A 20,522-nucleotide genomic window follows, 5' to 3' on the forward strand; every position below is an offset into this window, starting at 1 on the left:
TTGTTATAAAGGAAAAGTTATTTAACTTTATTTGAGTATCACAAAAGTTACTAAACTGTTATTTTATATCTATAAATCATAGAAAATGTCTATGCTATTCCCTCCTAAGTAGTGACCTTTTCTACTAAAAAACATATCGTTTAGTGACTTTAGAGATACTTGGGTAAAATTGAGTCATATTTTATTTTTTTTGATAATAAAGATGATTTAATGACTTTGATATAATAACATAAAAATTAAACTATACGAACGTAAATTAATTATACATAGAACTTTATGAATAATCTTTATGAATTCTGTTGTTTTTTCGATTCAACTCAATCTTAAAACAATGTATTCCATGTCATGATCAATTGTATCTTCTTTTGAGTTAAATCCTTAATGCTTTCTTTAATAGGGTTGTAGGAGTCATTTGGTGTGAGGTACAAGGTATAACAATTTCATAATAAATGTTAGATTATTTTATCTCATGTTTGGTTGGTCGGTCCTTAGACTATTTATCCATCTATTAATTTATTTCATATATAAATGGTGAAATAACTTATTTCGAAATGACTTGTTTCCAACCAAATGACTCAATCTCACTATAGTCTTAGAGAGAGGAGAGCCGAAAATAGTAAAAGTATACACAAGTTGTGGGAATTGTTGAGATGGAATTGTGGACCTCTCTCTTTTGAGTTAAGAGGGAATTATTGTAAAATTTTCCTATTTCCCATGCATCAATCTTTTTATTTTAAGTACAACTCCCATGCATCTATCTTTTATATGAGGTATGAGTACTAACCAATTTTACAACTACAACTACAACTATATACACAAAAGGGTAAAAAAAAATTAGTGATGAAATCGAAGCAAGATATAGGCCTTTTCTAAAGTGTGTAAATATATAAAAATAAGCGTGAGTATAAAAGGTAACTTAGTGTATAACAGTGGTGGTCCTTAAATTAGTGGTAGAAACAAAGAACAAAAGATAAAGAAAAGAAGGTTAAAAAATCAAAGATAGAGATGGAATTATATTTGTTGAAATATTAAATTTAAGAAAAGAGAACAAACAATGTCAACGGTTTTCATAAAAGATGATATCTTCACAAAACTCTTTGTGGGCACATTATTCCATTAGGAATTTCTTTATTTTTGTGCAGCACACTATATACCCCTTTCTATTTTTACCTCCTCAATTCTGACAATAAAATTATTACATTTTCTATGACCACTAAACAAATAACTTGGAAATCATGCGAGCAAAAGATCCAAAAAAAATTTGGCCTCTTTTCCCTTTTTCATTTGTCAATCGTAATGGAATTGAGGTTATTAAACAGGATATAACGCAACTTCACTTTATTGAGCATATAATCCTAAAACAAGAAGGCGTAGAAGTAGTGGATTAGGACAGAAGGTTAATACACAATGGAGTTTTCTCTAACTACGTAATATGTAGTATTAGTTTTATATATGATGTTTCAATTATTGCACTATTTTGCTGATGTTACTATTTTCGTAGAAATTACTATATTTTATTGTACTTGAACCAATGGTTTTTAAAATACCTCCACTAAGTAATGGTAAAGTCTACATAGATCTCAATCCTCTCGTGTGTATGTTGTTATTGTTGTTAATATCAAGACCAAATGAAATATAGATTGTAGTTCAAGCTTACACTACTAGTACAACAAAAAAATTATAGACAGCATTATATTTGTTTTCTAATTTTAAATCAACTGATGATGGTTGATGCCATAAGAGGAGAAGACTATCAATGTAATGCAAGTCCAAGCAAAATTTTTTTCTTTTAGGACAATATTTTATCCCAAAATATCAAAGGAATCTAATTTTTGCAGCAAGTTGCCTCATCGAATTTTATCTATTTCCTATATTCGACTCCAGACTCTGGGAATATTTGCTATTTTTTCCCTAATTGCATCATCTTTGTTCAAAGACCTGGAAACATGGCATGAATTTGATGGTATTATTAAGGATCAAACATAGAATTTTGATTATAAGACACAACTAGTAAAGAGGAAACATAAATGTCACAAAAGAAAAAAATGAAAGGAAGAATCATATTCGAAACAGATAGTCTCAACAAAAGTATATTCAGCATCCAAAGTTAGTTGCAGTGGGCCTTAAGGAATTTATAAAAGTTATGACAGAGTAATTATGGTATATTCAAGCTTTTAGAAAGTTAATATAAGTTGCAGTTTCTAAGGTACATTATATACCATTTGCCTACTAAAAAAAAGATACTCTCTTTTTCATCTTTTGTTCTAGGTCACAGCCAGATAACAAAAGCTTCTATTCTATCCCATCTTTAAACATTTACCTTTTATCCCTTTCCTCCTTACAAATCCAATAATTACCATGCCTTTAAGTTTCTTTTCGATTGAACTTCGAATCCCCATGCAATGCAAGTGCTTCTTTACTTGAGAACATTCAAGTACACCATGCAAAAGGTAAAGGTCTATGACACATGTTTCTAAAGAAGAAAAAATCAAGGCACTTACTTGATACATGGCTGATTCCAACTTGGTCTTTCGCAGCGCGGGAATCTGCAGGATTCATGATTTTCTTTTGTCTTACTGTTAAAGATTTACACAGAACAAAATAACATGGGATAAAAGATACTAGCTTCTCAAAATATTTACAAAAAAAGTACTAGATAATCATTCATAGTGACTCCTATTTCAAATCTCACATGAATTGGACATAAATGTCAAGAATGATTCCTAATAAAGTGTTGCCCTTATCTATAATGAAAAAGAATATTCAAGGTCATTATCATTTATGAGCTCTCTTTATGTTGACACCTAAATCAATATTTTTGAAGCATGTTAACTCACTGACGCAAGTGAGTTGGTAATTAGCCAACCTTCAAGCCATTTAACATAACCCCAAAGATACTAAAATAATCTTACAATCAACTAGAGCGGAAAGAAAAAGCACAAACTGTCATATCGAGAATATCCTTAAACAAAATGTGGTTCTAAACGCAACTCCCAAATCCAAAATAGTATAGGTATTAATTACACAATATAAACAGAAACAATTCTGAACTTCAATATGAAATTATGTCACAAAATCTACAAAACACGCAATAAAATGGTCAGTAATATAGGGTTACAACAGCATCATATGTGCAGTACCAAAAGAAGAGAAAAAGGGTGGGGAGAGGGAGAAGCCGGTCATCCGATATAAATACCAAATGAGGAGAAGGGTGGAGAGGAGAAGTCGGTCATCTGATTCAAGACCGTATTCTTTTTGAAGTGCCAGTTGGTATCTATTTGGTTTGTTGCTTTGGCCCATCAGGATTATTTCCCAGGTACTGACCGAGCACATTTTCAAATGCCTGTAATGTCATTATAAGCACGGATAAGTTATTGTAGTCTTCCTCATGATACAATGAATAATGACTATAACTCAAATGAAGAAAATCCAACCTTAACACTTGGCATCGACATCACATACTAATACACAAAAAAAAAAAATGAAGTTGACGCTAGGAAAAAAAAAGACATTTTGCTTCATGCAGTATGTACAAGTACATAATAATATATCACACATGAATAGAATAAAACAACTTAGAAGCCCTGCAGTTTAACTAATCTAAAACAGAGTATGATATTTGTTGAAAGACTATTAATAACTCAAAAAACCCTAGTACAACCCTCCTTGAGCACTTTGGGCTAGCGATTAAGTAGACTGATCATCTATCAAATGTTTCTACCACCAGTTCAACAATGATATTTATTCATATCATTATAGAGAAAATACAGCATATAAAAGAAGAAATATAAATTGCTTTCCTTTCACCAGGAAATACAGATACCAGCTTAAAAATCAAAATTAACAGACGGCATGTAAAGTTGAACATCTTCTCAAAGAAAAATGTAAGAGTTGAATAGCAAATAAGTAGCACATAACCATAAGCTTCAATAGACGCACCTGACGAGCAAATAACTCCTTGCCATTCAGAAGTACATCCATAGCCGCAGACTGGTCATCAAACACGCCATAAAAGATCTGGTAGAATTGGTTCCTGTATACATCAAAGTTAATTGGGATATTAAAAGCAATAGAAATTTTCTAGTCCACGGAAATGCATGTGGATGGAACGTACTGGTCGTCTCCTGAAATTAGCTGATCCATCTCTTCAAATTTTCGAGTGAGGATTTCCGATCCAACAGGAGTGAGTGCATGCAATATTAAGGCCTCTAACGTTCTTGGAAAATGGTTCTGGAAATGAGAAGTAACCTCATTAAAGCAATGAAAGGGGAAAAGGTAACTACCACGGAAGAGCTGAATGGATTGAGATGAATAACGCATTGAGAAACCCTTAATAAAACAACAGGCTGACTAGAAAAAAGGGAAAAAGGAGTAAGATAAAACAAACCATGATAAAACAAATCGCATAATCCAAAAATTTGTCCAACCTCCCAGATGCTAAAGCATTTGAGGGATAAGGCTCACTCACTCAAGTATTGGCACAAAATATTTGTCCAATATAGCTAAAGAAAGATTCCACCAATTTTGATTTTAATACACTGGGGATTCCACCTACAAATGTGGGAACTTTTGGACCAAACCCATGGAAAAGGTTATGAAACAGGATGCAGCAACATTTAAGCTTGCAAAAATGTCAACAATAGAACTTAACTTATAGCATTGGAACTATTGCATGCTAATGAAACAGATTGAATCACACTTTAACAGGAAATGGTAGCATAAGTAGAATAACCAATAATCATACATTTTCCAATAAGATGTTTCTACCTTTACAAGGCTCCCCCAAAATTTCAAGCCCTAAGGAACAGAACAGTATCTTAACCTTTTTGTCTTACTCAGTTGGACTATAGCATATACATCTCCTTTGGAAATTAAAAGACGCAGAGGAAACATAAATAAAATCAGGTTGAAAGGAAAGAGAGGAAGCTAAGATTAATAATACAAGACCCAAGATAATCAAGATTCATCGAAACTATGGTTAAGAATGAACTCACTGCCATTGCAAGAAAGACACAGTGGATTCTAAGTGGATGAAGAGTCAAAATAAGATTAGCAACTGGATCATTGCTGGTGCTACATGAGTCCTCTTTTCTTTTGTTCGTCTCATCATTCTCCCCAGCAGATGAATTATCTGTAGATTCTGTCAGCTTGCTTGGATTGAGACGGTTATGAACCAATGAAATAAGTTCACTCAGAGACTGTGAGGCACATGGCTCCAAATCTTGCAGCATCACTTTCGACTTAAGCTCATCTTTTGAACTTCTGTAGCCACAATTTGTGCTGATTCCTTGGTGTACATGATCTAGTGAAAAGAAGAACAGTACTCAGAACACATGAATGGCATACATGCGTCAAAAAGTTTCTCCTAAACAGGTATCAAAGAAGACCCAAAATTGAAAACTGTATATCAGTGAGTACTCGAAACTGGCAAATAGAGAAAATGATTTACCTCTATATGCATTACTAGGCTGGGAAGTAGTACAAGTCATAGTTTTATCCATACTACTTGAAGGAAATTGCAGCATCTTATTCTGCCCTGGTCACCAAAGAGGGAGAGATGAAAATAATCATGTATATACTTTTTTTGAACTTGAGAAAAATGATGATAATCACGTATATACTATCCAACAATATGGTAAATCCTTCTTTTGCATTAATGTTTAACAATTCAGACGAATTAGTTTTGAAAGTTGAAAGAACTATTTTCTTTAATCCATCTTAATTGTAATCTTTACCAGCCTCTAGCATCACCAACTGCATTCGATGTTACCAAACAGTTCTTCCTCACTTGAAAATGCCTTGGTGTTTGTTAGATTCCCATATTACTAGAAGATATTGGTTTTAATCTCTTTATATGGTTTGCGAAGTTCTCATCTCATGAACTAACTGTTGCGGTTGTGTTAGGCAGCATCAATAACATGGTCTCAGAGTCAGTCATCCGACATGTTTGGTTAGCAAATGTTGAGCTCCCATGTTATGTCATTCATGGTCCAGATGTTTGGCCCCACGCGTGTGTTAGGGTATTACAGTCCCACATTGTTCAGGGTATTGATTGTGATCTCTTAATATGATCTTGACGTCGCCTCATGATATAGCTTTTTGGACTGAATTATGCCCATATTTAAACTTTCTTAGCAACGTCAATACTCAATATACACGTCTAAAGACTATTATCTGCCATGTTATCTCAAATCACCCATCGACTATCTTATAACAATTCATCAAAGCTTTCTTTTGCTTATCCTATCCTCATCACATTATGCACTTCATGTTTATCAAGATGGATCTTTAATGCTTGAATGTTTCTTTGAAGTCTTAACCACCAAAATACCAATTTACGGTTTTATTTATTCCTTTGTTTGACCAACAGGTCATTGGAATTAGTCGATGAACGGCTTTAGTTTATTACTTCTCAATTTCAACCGATTGAATCAAACAATATAAAGTACTCTCCATCTCTTTTATGGCAATACAATCATTGAACATGAGTGCATATCAAACATAAAGACATATAATTTTATCTAATTCTGAAATGACATACTCACCATCCTAGAAATGATGTACAGAAACATCTTGACATGTCAGAACACATGGATGATACACACACCCAAACCCACACACTGACACCCTAGAAAACCCAGCCCAACCATCCTCAAATGACCCCCTCCCTCCAGCAGCACCCAGCCACTTTTTACTAATTCAACCCGCTTGAAACATTTCCAGATCCAGATCCAATACAAAATTTACCATGACAAAACAAACCAGCTCATGCACCACAATGTTTGAGCATCACCCAACAACGAATAATACAGTACTCTACTTTCTACTAGACCTGCTCAGACAACAATAAAGCCCCTTAGCCATCATTTGCAGCGATTGTCGAAGGTGAATCTGCCTGAGACAAAGATGGTGAAAAATAGGAGGAATTTCTGGAGTCAAATCACACGGAAGGAGACAACGAAAATTGCACCTCATCTTCGAGGCCCTAATGAGAACAGATTTAAAACCAAGCAAAGGGATAACGAAAAGGAAGAAAAGAAGCAGATGGCTGACGGAAAGAAACAAGAAAATGCAGAGAAGGAGAGATCAACTGCAAGAAAAGAAGGCAAAGGTAAGGAGGTTGCAGCCTATTTTTTATGAAAGGTTGCTCCAACCTTACTAAATTAGTTAAGCAAATAATGATGTGTGTTGTGTACTGGAGTAGAGGACGTTAGGTGGATGTAAGAGAAAATGTGAAGGGGAAGTAAGGCATTAAAAGAAACAAACTCCAACAATTAGACAATTTCAGTCATCCCTTTTTCGGAAAATTAGATGGTCTTCCTGAACGGACCTTTTATTTGTAGGTAACATAGACGGAGCGAACCATCAAGGTTATGAAGTTACAAATGAAGAGCAATTTAAAGGAGTACCTTTAATCTATGTTTTGACCCCTAATCATTGTTTGGGATTCAGAAGTGGAAGAAATTGTATTATCTACTAAAAATGGTCAAATTGACATATAAGCTAGCTGAGACACATCATGATATAATAGACAAAATGTCAGTGAGACAAACTGACAAAAATGAGATAAATCTCCGAGCAACGAAATCGAATCAAAGCAATGTTTAATTATATACGTGGAGGATGGTGAATACAAACAAGGTTTCGTTTGGTGAGTTAGGTGAAATCCCAAAATGTCCTATTTTTATAACCTATGTTGCATGGACTCTTTACTTTCAATGCCGCACCCGTGTCGGATTCTCCAAAAATACATTCCTTTCGGATAATCCGAAACGCACCAGTTGACATTTTTGAAGAGTCTGAGCAACATAGTTTATAACAGCAAGGGTATCTTTTGTTTGGCAACTTCTACAGGAGTACATAGTCAAGTGAAAGTCAACAGTTGAGGGGAAAATTTGGACCTCTTCCTTTATTATAAATAATAAAAATACTTCTTGTCAAAGGTTCAAACATTTAGATGATGATGTACTACTCACAATTTAATATACTATAAAATGCAAGTATAGTTCCCAGATTCGAGTCTCATCGTCATCCATTGTCAAAGAATTCTCATGTACTTAGACTAAAGCAAAATAACTTGTGTCACACAGGAAGGGACGTGATAAAGACCAACATAAGTGTTACTACAATAATAAATTTTTGAATTCACATAATTCAAAAATGATGAATAGAGATTAGGAAAACTAACCATTTCCTTATCAGTCATTCTTCAGTTTCCGACGTAAGGTGAAACAGCACCAATGAGCATAATTATTAGTCTATTGTTCTTTGTAATAATACAAAAGAGCCAAAATAAATCTGATCAATTTAGGAGATGAGGGGGACAAAACTTACCTTTTCAATATTCTACGCAAATAATATGCATCCATATGCTCCAACATGCCAGATATTGTCATGGACCGCCACCAAAAGTTGACAGCGATGGTTAAAACTTCGCTATCCACTTGATGAAACCTAGAATATCAACGCTAATGACTAGGTATGTTCAACAATTGATAAAGAAGAGGAGAAAGCTAAAATGCTGCACCACAACTACATATACACATCATCCAGAATGAGTTGATAGATCTAGTGACCAACATCTAAGGACATATGGTTCCTTCTCAAAAAAAAAAAGAAACTTATGGTTACATTGGAGAGTTTCCCAGTATACATTGCTTCCATCTCCAACAATTGTGTAAAGAAATAATACATCTCTTTCGAAGAAACAAATTCATTCTAAGATATCAGTAGTCTACCAGAAATCCAGATGTAACAATGGGAATAATTTACAGAACACACTGTAAAGCAATGAGGAACATTCAGTGCAACTTATGCCTCTGTAGGAGAGAACTCATTAGGATTACTACTCCAGTACTTTCAAGTTCAGCCATATAGTACTGTTGATATATCATTTTTTAATTGTCAGAATAAGTAGGTACAAACTACAAATTGGACCTTAGAACATACAGACACAAAAATCTAAGGAAGCATTACATGACACATGTAGCTGAGGAAACAGAAAAATTATCCAAAATGAATAATCTACAATTGGAGCATACACTACATAAGTTATTAGCTGAACTGTATGTTTTCTGCACCATAAATTCAAAGGTCCCAATTTTGGCCTCAGTACTTATGCCATGGATTTACCTACATGAGCATTTCCTTCCCTAGACCAGTTAAGACCATAGAGCATAAATACTTTTTTAACGATATAATCCATAGAGAAATGCAGACATACAACATTCAGAGAGAAGGGGAAAATACCCCCAAAAAAAACATATCATGCATATTTATTATTTAAGCAACAAACAAGGCAGGGTAATATCTTACCATCCTTCAGGAATGAACAGAGCATCACCAGCATGAAGAACAACCTTTTGCGAAAAGTCGCTTAGGCATGTCGCTCTTGGACAGAGTGAAAGATCTGGCTCTTCTAAAGTAACAGAGCTGCAAGGAAAAAAAGAATTGAAGTAGTAAATTGGCATGTATTTCATCTGTGTTATGAGCTTATGGCTAATCCAAAAATGAAAAGAGCACAAAAAGTACGTAAGATTACATACAGGAAATGAAATACCTGTGGTTTGAAGCCTCCCCATACAGAGGTAGTGGATATAAGTAAGGAGTTGCAGAAGGTGGCCATAAAGTAACTGCCAACCAAATAAAACTTTTGAGTAAGCTTAAGTAATCCAACAAATTCCCTGGAAGGTGAATATTACGGTGTAGTTGATATAAAAAACAGACAAGCGGGAAAAAAAAACAGTTCATTGCTAATGGATCATAACCAGATATAATAGAAACTGATAATTGGGGTAGCTCCTGCTAGTAATTGTACCAAGTAGGTCAGAACAAACAGGCTGAGGCATCCTTTATTTTGGATAAACTGATAGACATCAAAACAAAACCAGATACATTAAAACTGACAACTGTGGTAGCTCCTACTAGTACTTCTGTACTTGTAACTAGCAGGCAAGACCAAGTAGCCAGAGGTAATCCATTAGTATAAATAACAAATATAAGGACCCATTATCTTCCTCATCTTCATTTTATCTTTAAAACTACAATCTGTGACTACCAGAAATCAAAGCTAGCGCAGAATATTCCACCAAGAAGTAAACTGCCATAGCTAATCTTTCCTTCCCAAGCATCAAGACTCGGGAGAGAGAGAGAGACAGACAGACAGACAGAAAAAGGAAACAGAATACTCAAAACGATGTACAACTTTCTATCTATCTGGTGTTGTGCGGTCACTCTAAATGAACAGTGATGGAATTGGTCCCACAAACTCCCACAAGAAAGAATACCATAGCATGATAATGAACCTTTTTCCTGTAAAATACAGAAATATCTAACCTTCCTTGCATCCAGAGACTATACATAAGAGGTTGTGGTGTGGATCGTAGTGTGTGCTGGATCTAGCCTTCATGCTGTTCATCCACAAATTAACAGAAGACAGGCTTTTGGTCTCCAAAGGTACAGGCTGCAAGGTATAGCTTTAAATGTCAGTTAAATAGAAATACTACACCCAGAAAGCAAAGGGTTGATCAGGCAGAGGGAACACATTCATTCTCATACCGTTTGAATATCTTCTTGAAGGCACTCCAGTTGCATGTGTTCCTTTTTCTCAAAATTCAGAATTGGCACCTGAACACAAAAAGATTTTATCCATGATTAGTAGCATTTCTCTAGAAAGAAAGAAATGAGACTACACAGTCATCATCAGGGAAAGATATTAAAAGAACACAAGCCATCGGCTGGTCCCAATTTCCAATCGTCAACAAAATTATCACCTGTGCTAAATAAAATTGCTGAGGAGCTTCTCCAAAATGTAAATCAGTTTGCTCAGTGTCAGATACTGCAAGACTATGCTTCTGAGATTCCAAAAAGTCATCTCGCCTTCCATCCCTGTTCTTCAATAGGCCCAAGCAATATCTGATAAAGGTAGAAAAGCTCAATGGAACCTGAAGTGGAGGGAGATATATGTTAAAGGGTCAGCTGTACAAAATAATTCAAGAGTATGAAAGTATGCATTTCATGTTCTTGAAATGTCTCAAAACAAAAAAGTTACCCTCTCATGGCTTCTAATATCACCATAAAAGACTGGTGCAGATCTGGACAGCATAGCTTCCACAGCTACTGAGCCTACACGTTCCTACATAAGTAAATGGAAGTTCCATAGAGAACACATCAGTCACTCATCTTAGAAATATGTGGAGTAAATGAATTTCACAAATGCTACTTTTCATTCACATGATTGTGTTTTACTATCAGATAATTGTAAGCGTCACTAGCATCTGCTTCATGAATCTCAAAGGCAGAAAGATTTTTTTTTGTTTTGATAATGTATAAGTTCAGGTAATTACCTTTCAGGAAAACAGAAAGTGACTAAGAACACTCGCTCTTTTTTCTTTTTTTGAAATTGGCAAAATGTTACATTCATCAGCAACCAGATTAAGAACATTCCTTCTTCCAACTTATTGTACATATGAGGCATCTAGCATATCCAAACAGAATATTGCAGAAGAGAACGAAAGACTTTATGCACCCGAGAGTGTCATCTATTGGTCAATGAAGTGGCTGAGAAACATGACATCTCAAGTTCAATTCCTAGCGGAGACAAATAAAGACTGGGTTGATGGGAGGTAGCAGATTACCCATGGAATAGTTGAGGTGCCCACAGGCTGGCCCAAATACCACAGTATCAAGAAAAAAGGACTTTCTTCTCACAAAAAATAAATAAAAGGAAGACTTTAGATTCGCTACGTGAGACCAGGCTAGATGACTTTATATCATGATTATCATCCTTGTCATCCTAAACGCCGATAGAGAAAAGAAGCACAGACGGCTCCCTAGATAAGAATATGTTAGACAAAGAAGCAAAACCCATACCAGAAGGCTGATAACAAATAGCACTGAGAAGCTCCTCCGCGATGGAAATGAATTATTTATCTTTCACTCTTTCAGCATTAACTGTTCGAAAATGCCTTTGAAAGTCTATCTCTTTGCTTCTTCTAATCACTACTCTAATTGAATATTGTTCTTTTTTAAATTTGCTCCAACAATTCTTGCTTAACTAACAGTGGATACGTTCCTATCTGCAAGAACCTGACTGGGAGGAAGTAAATATAAGTCAGCACGTTCATGTGTAAAGAGGCAAGTGAAAGAGGCTTCCACCTCCCACAGCACTGCATCTTTGCAAGTATACCGTGAGAAATGTTTATCAGTTGGTGGGGAATCAGCTCCCAACTTAGGGAGTGTTACAAGTGTCAAGTGATTAAACCAAACAGAAACAGATCAAGGAGGGCTATCCGGCATGCTATCTTTTAAACGACAGGGACCGAACTGAGAGCACAGGAGAAGTGTGTTCAATGACGGGAAAATTTGTATGAACAGATAAAATCAGCTTTTTATAGGCAAGTCAAACTATAAAGATTTGATGGGTTTCATAGAATCCCTCAATAGTCCTGGCATCATCTCAAGTAAATTAAGTCTTTGAACAGATAAAATCAGCTTTTTATTCCTTTAGCTAGTTTAGCAGCACGAGGCAAATCTCAACCTGTATAAAGATTTGATGGGCTTCATAGATCCCTCAATAGTCCTGGCATCATCGCAAGTAAGTTAAGTCTTTATGAAGAAAAGTAACTTACTTAATTCAGATTTGATATATTCCAAGATTTCCTCATTTACATGTATGTGAGTCTTTCTTTTGGTGTAAGTTTATGTTATAGACATCGGATATACTTTCATTATAAAGATCTTTAGACAGAGATGAGGAGGAGAGGAGACGATATGCTATATTTCTGCAATCCGAATCTTGTGTAAGTCTTTTGAGTATATAACTTAAAATTATCAATTAAAAAAATAATAAGCTTTTAATCCGACCACTTGTTTCTGGACACTAATGCTCTCGAGCTCCTCTACATTTCCACCTATGCTTTATGAGGGAAATGAGAGAGGAATCAGCATATTATTCAACTAAGTTACAGACAGGATCCCCCTACTTCAACTTTAGTGCATTTGTAATTGTAAGAGAAAGAGATAGCTTGAGAGAAGTTCAAAGTTATTTCAGAAGATTAAACTTTATATGGACATAAGGAACAAGGCAGTTACTTCTCCTGTTGTGTTTTAGTTTTTCTAGTTTTTCAATTATTAATTATTGGTTTTCTCCAATAAGGCCAGATGCTTAAAGCTAATAACTGATTTCACTTGCATAAACAATAGATCAAACAACAAAAGAAGTTGATGTTTTCACAATTCATATTAAGTCTTGAAAACTTCATCGGTGGCAAACAATTTCAGTTTCAATGATTTGCAACTATAATATTTATACATCCAAATGTCATTTTATACCCATATTATAGCTTAGTTCTACAATAAATTCTATTATATTCTCATGATTTATTAGTGATTTAGTCCACGAACTAGTATATGTGATTATCTATTGTGTGGGATGAATTTATGTTTGAATGAGCTAAAATTGGAGACAAAGGGTTAATCTTGAAGATGGAATGCATTGGAGTTGAAGCTAGAGGTAATGGATGAATGGGAAGTGATGAAAAATCAAGAAAATAGATGTTGAAGCAAGAAACTGAACTTCAGTGGACCAAGTCCGTGTCACGGACTTGGAACAGAAACTAGAAGATTTTCTGAAGGCAAGGTTCACGATAAGAACATGCCACAGACTTGGCACCCATCGGAAATAACTCCTATTCTACTGCAAATAGAACACTTGTGTGATATTTTAATCATTCGATACTTAGTGGAAACCTCTTGGACGAGTTGGGGAAGTTATTTAGGGTTCTTTCTTGCCTTTTTACATTCTTTTAGTTCTCTTCAATCTATACAATTGTTATTCGAATCATTAGCGGCTAGAACCCTCGTTTCTAGGGTTGAGGCTATAAAACATGATTGTATAACATTGTTTTGAGTTTGTTATTGTGGTTTGTCATTATTGGTTGTTCTTATGTTCGTGCTCTTACTACTTTAATGCTTAGCTATCATTAGAGTGAATCTATAAACCTTTTGTGACGGAACCTTAGTTAGAAAGGACATAAGGAATGAGTTCTACTTTCTAACTAAAATTAGGGATAGATACACGCCAAGTATACGAATATACCTAGATTGCCCCATTTGGTTCAAATACGGGAAGATAACTTCATGCACCAGAATTGGTTGGCCTTTCACACTCAATGATGTAGTTAGGCATCCAATTGTGGTAGAAGGTTAGAGACTCAGGAGACCATAACAATATTACCAACCCCATGAATCAACAACTAGGATAGGTAACTTAACCAACAAAGAAACTTAGTGTTATACATGATTGTTAAGTACACGTTGACCCGGAAATTCCCCTCTCATTGTTGACAACCCAAGTACTTACGTCCTCTCTCAATTTACTTCACGTTAGAAGTTACAGCACATCAACTGTCTTTTGGTTACGATCTCACTTGTTCATCTTAATAGTTTAACTTGAGTTAGTTATTTGCTAAGAAATCTTGTACCCGTGGGTTCAACATCCGGTTCCTGAAAAAAGTCACTATATTACTTGTATGACTATGTATACTTGTGTGTGCGTTTGGAGGCAACAACATGTTATTGTTCCCCGTACTTCAACTTTGTAATTGTAAGAGAAAGAGATAGCTTGAGAGAAGTAAAAGTTATTTGAGAAGGTTACATTGTATATGGACATTAGGAACAAGGCAGATACTTCTACTTTTGTGTTCAATTTTTCTAGTTTTTCAATTATTATATTAGTTTTGTACAACAAGGCCAGATGCTAAAAGCTTCTAACTAATTTCACTTTGCATAAACAATAGATCAAACAACAAAGGAAGTTGATGTTTTCTCAATTAGGAATTGAAAACTTAAGTGGTGGCAAACAATTTCAGTTTCAATAATTTGCAATTACATGCAAATTCTAGACCTCAACGCCAGCAGTAAGAAATTGCCTGTAAATTCCATCAGTCCTCCTCATTTTCGTTTTCGTTTCTATTCCTATACTTATTTTTTTGGTTAGCTTAATAATTTAAACAGAATTAGGCGTCAGTTAATAGCATAATTTGCAAAGCAACGAAATGAGAAAAAAAAATACCTGCAAGTAGATTAGACCACCGTCCGACGGGTTCCATTTTGAGAAAGCCTTCCAATCCTTTATACATCTCTTGAATACCTAAACCAAAGAGAAACAGATAAAATGTTGAGCAGACCAGCATAAACAAATTTATGTGTTCATATAGTGTGATATGCATATATTCTAAGATAGTAAAGTCACCGCTGGAACGTTTTTGGGTTCAATTTGAGAAGAGAATATCTCCGGCGACGGAATCTCAGTAAACGTGTGAATTCGCAAATTTTCTTCCACCATTGTTACTGCACTGATGCTCTGCTCTGCTCTGCTCTGCTCTTGCAACAGAAGATACTTACGTGGAGTGGACTGGAACAGGCGGTACAACGGCATTGGAAAGAATTTACGAAGCCCAACAGCGTTGATTTTTGAGAAAGTACGGCCCGGAACGCTCGGCCCATCTAGTAAGATTAGCTTTAGTTTTGTTTTGTTTTTTTGGGTTATACATTTGATTTAAAAACAAAAAAAAAATGTAAATTAGGTATATAGCATTTTATATAGTAATATTGTCAAGTTATAGCATTAGAATTTGAGTTTCAGTGTATAGCATTTAATATCTCAATCTATAGTATTTTATTAATAAATATAATGTTAATTATAATTTATTAAAAAGAGTTGTTATCAACAATTAATAAAAAAAAAGGGATAAACTAATAATGGATAATTAATATACCTAATTAACACACGGACAAACTAATCATGGAAAATAAAATACTTTATTAATTACATTAAATGTAGTTAGCACATTTTGAAACTGTATACTAGCACGTTTGAAGGGATTTTAATTAGAATTTAATATTTAACATGTTTTTAGGGATATCAAAAATTTTATCACTGCCTTAAATATCTCTAATTAGTTTAAATGATATTATCTTTTTGATTTAATTCCTTAAAAAGTTTTACCAGATTTTAATGATTATTTTCAGATTTGAAGATTATTTTCAGATTGGCATTTTGAAACCTATTTGCATCATCGTTACAATTCATCTTTTTTTTCAAATTTTCACAATTATTTTCAGATTTGCATCAACGTAGAAGTCATTTTTTCCCAAAATTTCACGATTATTTTCTTATTTGCATATTTCAGTTCGTTTTTTTAGTAACCTGATAAATTTTGGCGTTTGAAACAATTTGATTTGATTTGATAGTGAACATTATGTCAATATTAATTAAATATGGTGAAAAGTGAAATTCATCAGATTGATTTTTAATTATGATTTGTTTCTTTTAATTATGAATTGTTGATTTTAATTAATTTGATATTTTTTACATGTAGAACAGTGTTTGATTTTTTTGGATAACTGTATTATCTGAAATACAGTTTATATATTTTTTTTGAATGAAACAGTTATGTTACGTATAGCGTATTTGAAGTCTGAAGTTTGTATTATTAGTGTATGAAAAGTATACGAAACGTGTATCAATTGTTTATGAAAGTCCTTTTTTTTTTTAAAAGAATATTCTAGTTTCTATTGAAATTAGAATATATGTTTTTGAATTGATTTTGTATTGAAATTGTATTGTGTTTGTTTAATTGGAGTAGTTTGTAGTACAGTGAATGATATATTAAATGTGTATGAAAAGTGTATGAATTATATGAACTGATTATAAACGGTCATCTTCTTCACAAAAGTTTTCCAATTTAAACTTGTGGTAAAAATTTGACTTAGGCACTTTGTCAAAGTCTCTGAAATTTTAATCTATTTGGAACAGATGGATCAAAAACAAAATCAGAAATTGGTCCAGATTTTAGACCGGTTACAACAACCAACTCTTTTAAGTCAAAATATAACTCTGTACCATTTACATTGATAATGAACATGTCATCCCTACCATGTTCAGATTTAAGAAGGAAAGTATGACGCAACAATTGACATTGGATTTTTATGTTATGTAAATCATAAAAAAAAAAACCAAATGGGGTTTCTTGTAAAAATTGCTGAAACTTATCTTGACCGAGGAAGGTCAATAAATCAGTGAACACAATCATGTTGATACAGGAAGATAAATGTGTTTGAACCTTCTTCTCCTATAAAATTTGAAAACTAAATTATTACTTTTTATATACTATAAAATTTCATAGAACAAATCATATATACAATGCTATATTAAACTGACATTCAATTAATTCATACACAAATCATACAAATTATATACAAAATTCATACAATATTAATACATATTCGATTTTAAAAAAAAACTAATCTGTAACTTTTAAACTACAAACTAATCTCATTTAGTATGAATACGTCAATTCATACATCAAATCAAAAAATAAAATATACCTTTGCAATACTTATTATAAAAATCAAAATTATAGGATACACAACATTAATACATCATTATACACATATATTTTACTGGACAAGAATATCATTTCATACATATATGATACAAAGGTAATACGTATTGCATACATCCTGTATCGATAATGACCAATTATTTCATACACAAAATCATACAAAATTAATACATTTATTATGTATCAAATGATATACTGATATATTCAAATTATATCATATACAAAACATACAACACTAAATCATTCAATATTCATATATAATTATAATGTATAATACTAAAAACTCAACTTATACATAAATCATACAAATTTCATGTAGTATACTATTAACAAATAAAATAAAAAATTAAATACACTAACACAACACATTGTAATCCAAATTTGAAATAATCTTTTTACTGACTTTATCAACTTTTTTGGGTTTATTTGTAGCTTGTATCTCTGATGCTTTTTTTTGAAAACTTTCTTGTTGATCGATCAATTTCAATGCCTTCTATTTTTTTTTATTATATATTTTTTAATCCTCAGCAAAGTCAGAATCGGATTCTGACGATGTTTTAATTTCTTTTCCTTTCCTCTTCTTGCCTCTTTCCTTTGCCTCTTTGATTTTATTTTTTTTTCATTTTCGAATTAACTGAACTACACTTCTCTTTTCCCTTTGATTTTTGCGTTTGAGTTTGTGACAATATATCGAATGAAGGAATATGAAAGTCATCAGACTCATCGACCAATCTTTTACTTTTATTTGGGGTTTCACTACATTTCCTAGACATTCTATATGAACTTAATGGGGAACTGATCTGAGAGGGATGTTTGGTTTTTGGGATGAACTGATCTGAGAGGGATAATGGGAAGATGAGTGGGGCGGGATTTGGATAAGAACAAAAGATCTTTGCGTGTTGGGAAGAGATGATGAGTGAGACGGGATTTGGGGGAGATCAAAATATCTTCGCGATTTGGGGATAGATGTAGTGTATTGGGGGAAGATGTCTATGTATGTATTGATTGAGATGGGGGTGGATAGTTATTGGGCAACCGTATAATAGGAAATTAATTAAAATCAAATCTCTATTATTTAGATTTTCTTTTTTAAAAGATAACTATATAATGTGAAATTTAATTAATAAATTTAATTAATAATAATTTACTATTATATTAAAAGCTTTAAAAGGTGATAAAGAAAAAAAAAGGAAAAAGAACCATGTTTTAATTTGATTTAAACTAATTTAAGCATTTTAAGGAAACTGAATAATTTAAATACTTTTTGAATACCTTAATATGTGCTAATTTGTTAATTATCCATTATTAATTAAAATTAATTCAAATCCCACAATTAGTGCTACTTACCAATTTATACATAAACGTTTTTTTTCTTTTTATTTTATTTAAAAAATAAAAATAAAAAGTTAATTGTAAAAAAATATTTAAACATATTAATTAGTATTTAAATAATTACTTATAGTTTATTTATTTTTAATTGATATGCTATAACTCGATAATAATCTGCTATAAGTAATTTATTTTTAAAAAGTATGTTTATAACTCGATATATATAACCTTAAATATGTATAGGGTGCTATTTTTATATATAAAAAAAAAGTAAAGGGGTTAAAAATGTCCTTAAACTATGTGAAAAGAATAAAAATATCTTCTGGATTACGGCTTAGCTTAAAATGCTTTTATTGTCAATACTTTAGTTCAAAAATGTCCTTAAACTATGCGGAAAAAAAAATGTCCCCTATTTGTAGTGTGATCCAAAAATGTTTATGCCATTAATATTTTAGTTCAAAAATGTCCTTTTTGTTATTTAATAGGTCAAAAAAGCCCATTTTTCAAATAAATTTTTTTTTGACACATTTTTTTATCTAATGTTTTTTTAAAAAAAAATTAACAAATATTTATCTTACTTTAATTCAAAAAAAATGGAAATATTTTTTTATTTTATCATCAATGTTTTTATTGTTATATAAATATAAATTAATAATAGATATACTATGATCTTATATATGACATATATTATCTTTCGAAAGGATACATGAAATTATTCTATTTTAATTGATAAAATGAGATTAAGAAGAAAAAAAATATTACCTACATTTATATTTGTTAAAGTGATTTTAGAAGGAAGAAAACAAGAAATAGTTGTTTCTTAATAATATTTTAATTAGGAAGAAGATGTGTTTAAAAAGAAAAAAATAATACATTTATTCGGGGAAAAAAAGGCATTTTTGAGCCATTTTGTAACTATAGGGGCATTTGGACCAAAGTATTGATTGCAAGGGCATTTTTTAGCCAAAATATTGATGGTAAAGACATTTCTGTTCTTTTCACATAGTTTAAGGGCAATTTTGACACTTTTCCTTCGAGGATTTCATATCTAAATTTTGAGATTGTCTAGAGGTGATTTTGAATTGACCCAGATTGAATAGTCGGTGTACACTGCATGTATACTCAGTGAATATTTCATGTATAGTTAGTTATATTCAGTTTTTTGGATCTATCATTATTAATGGTAGCGAATGGGTGGGTTGGGTTGAAATATGAGATACTAAAATAGATTGAAATAAAAATGGAAAAATAACTCAAATACACAACTAAAAGTTTAGTATTCTCTAATTTTTCCTTCTTTTTTTAAATATTACATAATCTTTTTTTTTAATTTTAGTAGAAGTTTAGAGATACATAACCTTCTCTCCTATAACACACACTTCCCCAATATCATGCCTATTTTTTCTCCACTAAAACACTCAATCTTCTGAATCACTTTTTGAATTTTGAATTATTAATTTTAATTTAAAACGTTTCACAACATTTAATATGAAATTTTGAATTTCAAAATTCAAAAAATTTGAAATTTCTGAAAATTGGACCATTGTTCTCTGGTTCTTCTTCTTCTTGTTACTCCATCCTCCGTCTATAGTTCTTCTTCTTCTTCTTAATCCATCATCTGTTCTTATTTTCTTCTTGTTCATTGCTATATTACATCAGCCGTCTCTAGGTCTTTTTTTTCTTCTTACTCCATCATCCGTTCTTCTTTTCTTTTCTTTTTCTTTTTTTGTTTTTGTTCATTGTTCTATTACATCATATTAATGGATCCTTTTACTAATAGAAGGA

At 32.6% G+C, this 20,522-nt stretch overlaps 1 protein-coding gene across 1 annotated transcript; it reads right to left on the minus strand.

The window, feature by feature from the left end:
• Positions 1–2,934: 2,934 nt before the first annotated feature.
• Positions 2,935–15,428, minus strand: LOC107029405. The gene is made up of 15 exons (XM_015230808.2): positions 15,254–15,428; positions 15,074–15,151; positions 11,051–11,134; positions 10,773–10,943; positions 10,558–10,626; positions 10,336–10,462; positions 9,560–9,632; positions 9,316–9,432; positions 8,335–8,454; positions 8,189–8,207; positions 5,450–5,531; positions 4,995–5,302; positions 4,115–4,230; positions 3,940–4,033; positions 2,935–3,343 (listed from the first exon to the last, which is right to left on the minus strand). Exons 1-15 carry the CDS (start codon positions 15,344–15,346, stop codon positions 3,275–3,277), a joined length of 1,620 nt encoding a protein of 539 aa, XP_015086294.1. The 5' UTR covers positions 15,347–15,428; the 3' UTR covers positions 2,935–3,274.
• Between the last annotated feature and the right edge of the window lie 5,094 nt (positions 15,429–20,522).

The sequence above is a fragment of the Solanum pennellii genome, chromosome 9 (genome assembly GCF_001406875.1).
Source record: "Solanum pennellii chromosome 9, SPENNV200".
Lineage (NCBI taxonomy): Eukaryota > Viridiplantae > Streptophyta > Magnoliopsida > Solanales > Solanaceae > Solanum > Solanum pennellii.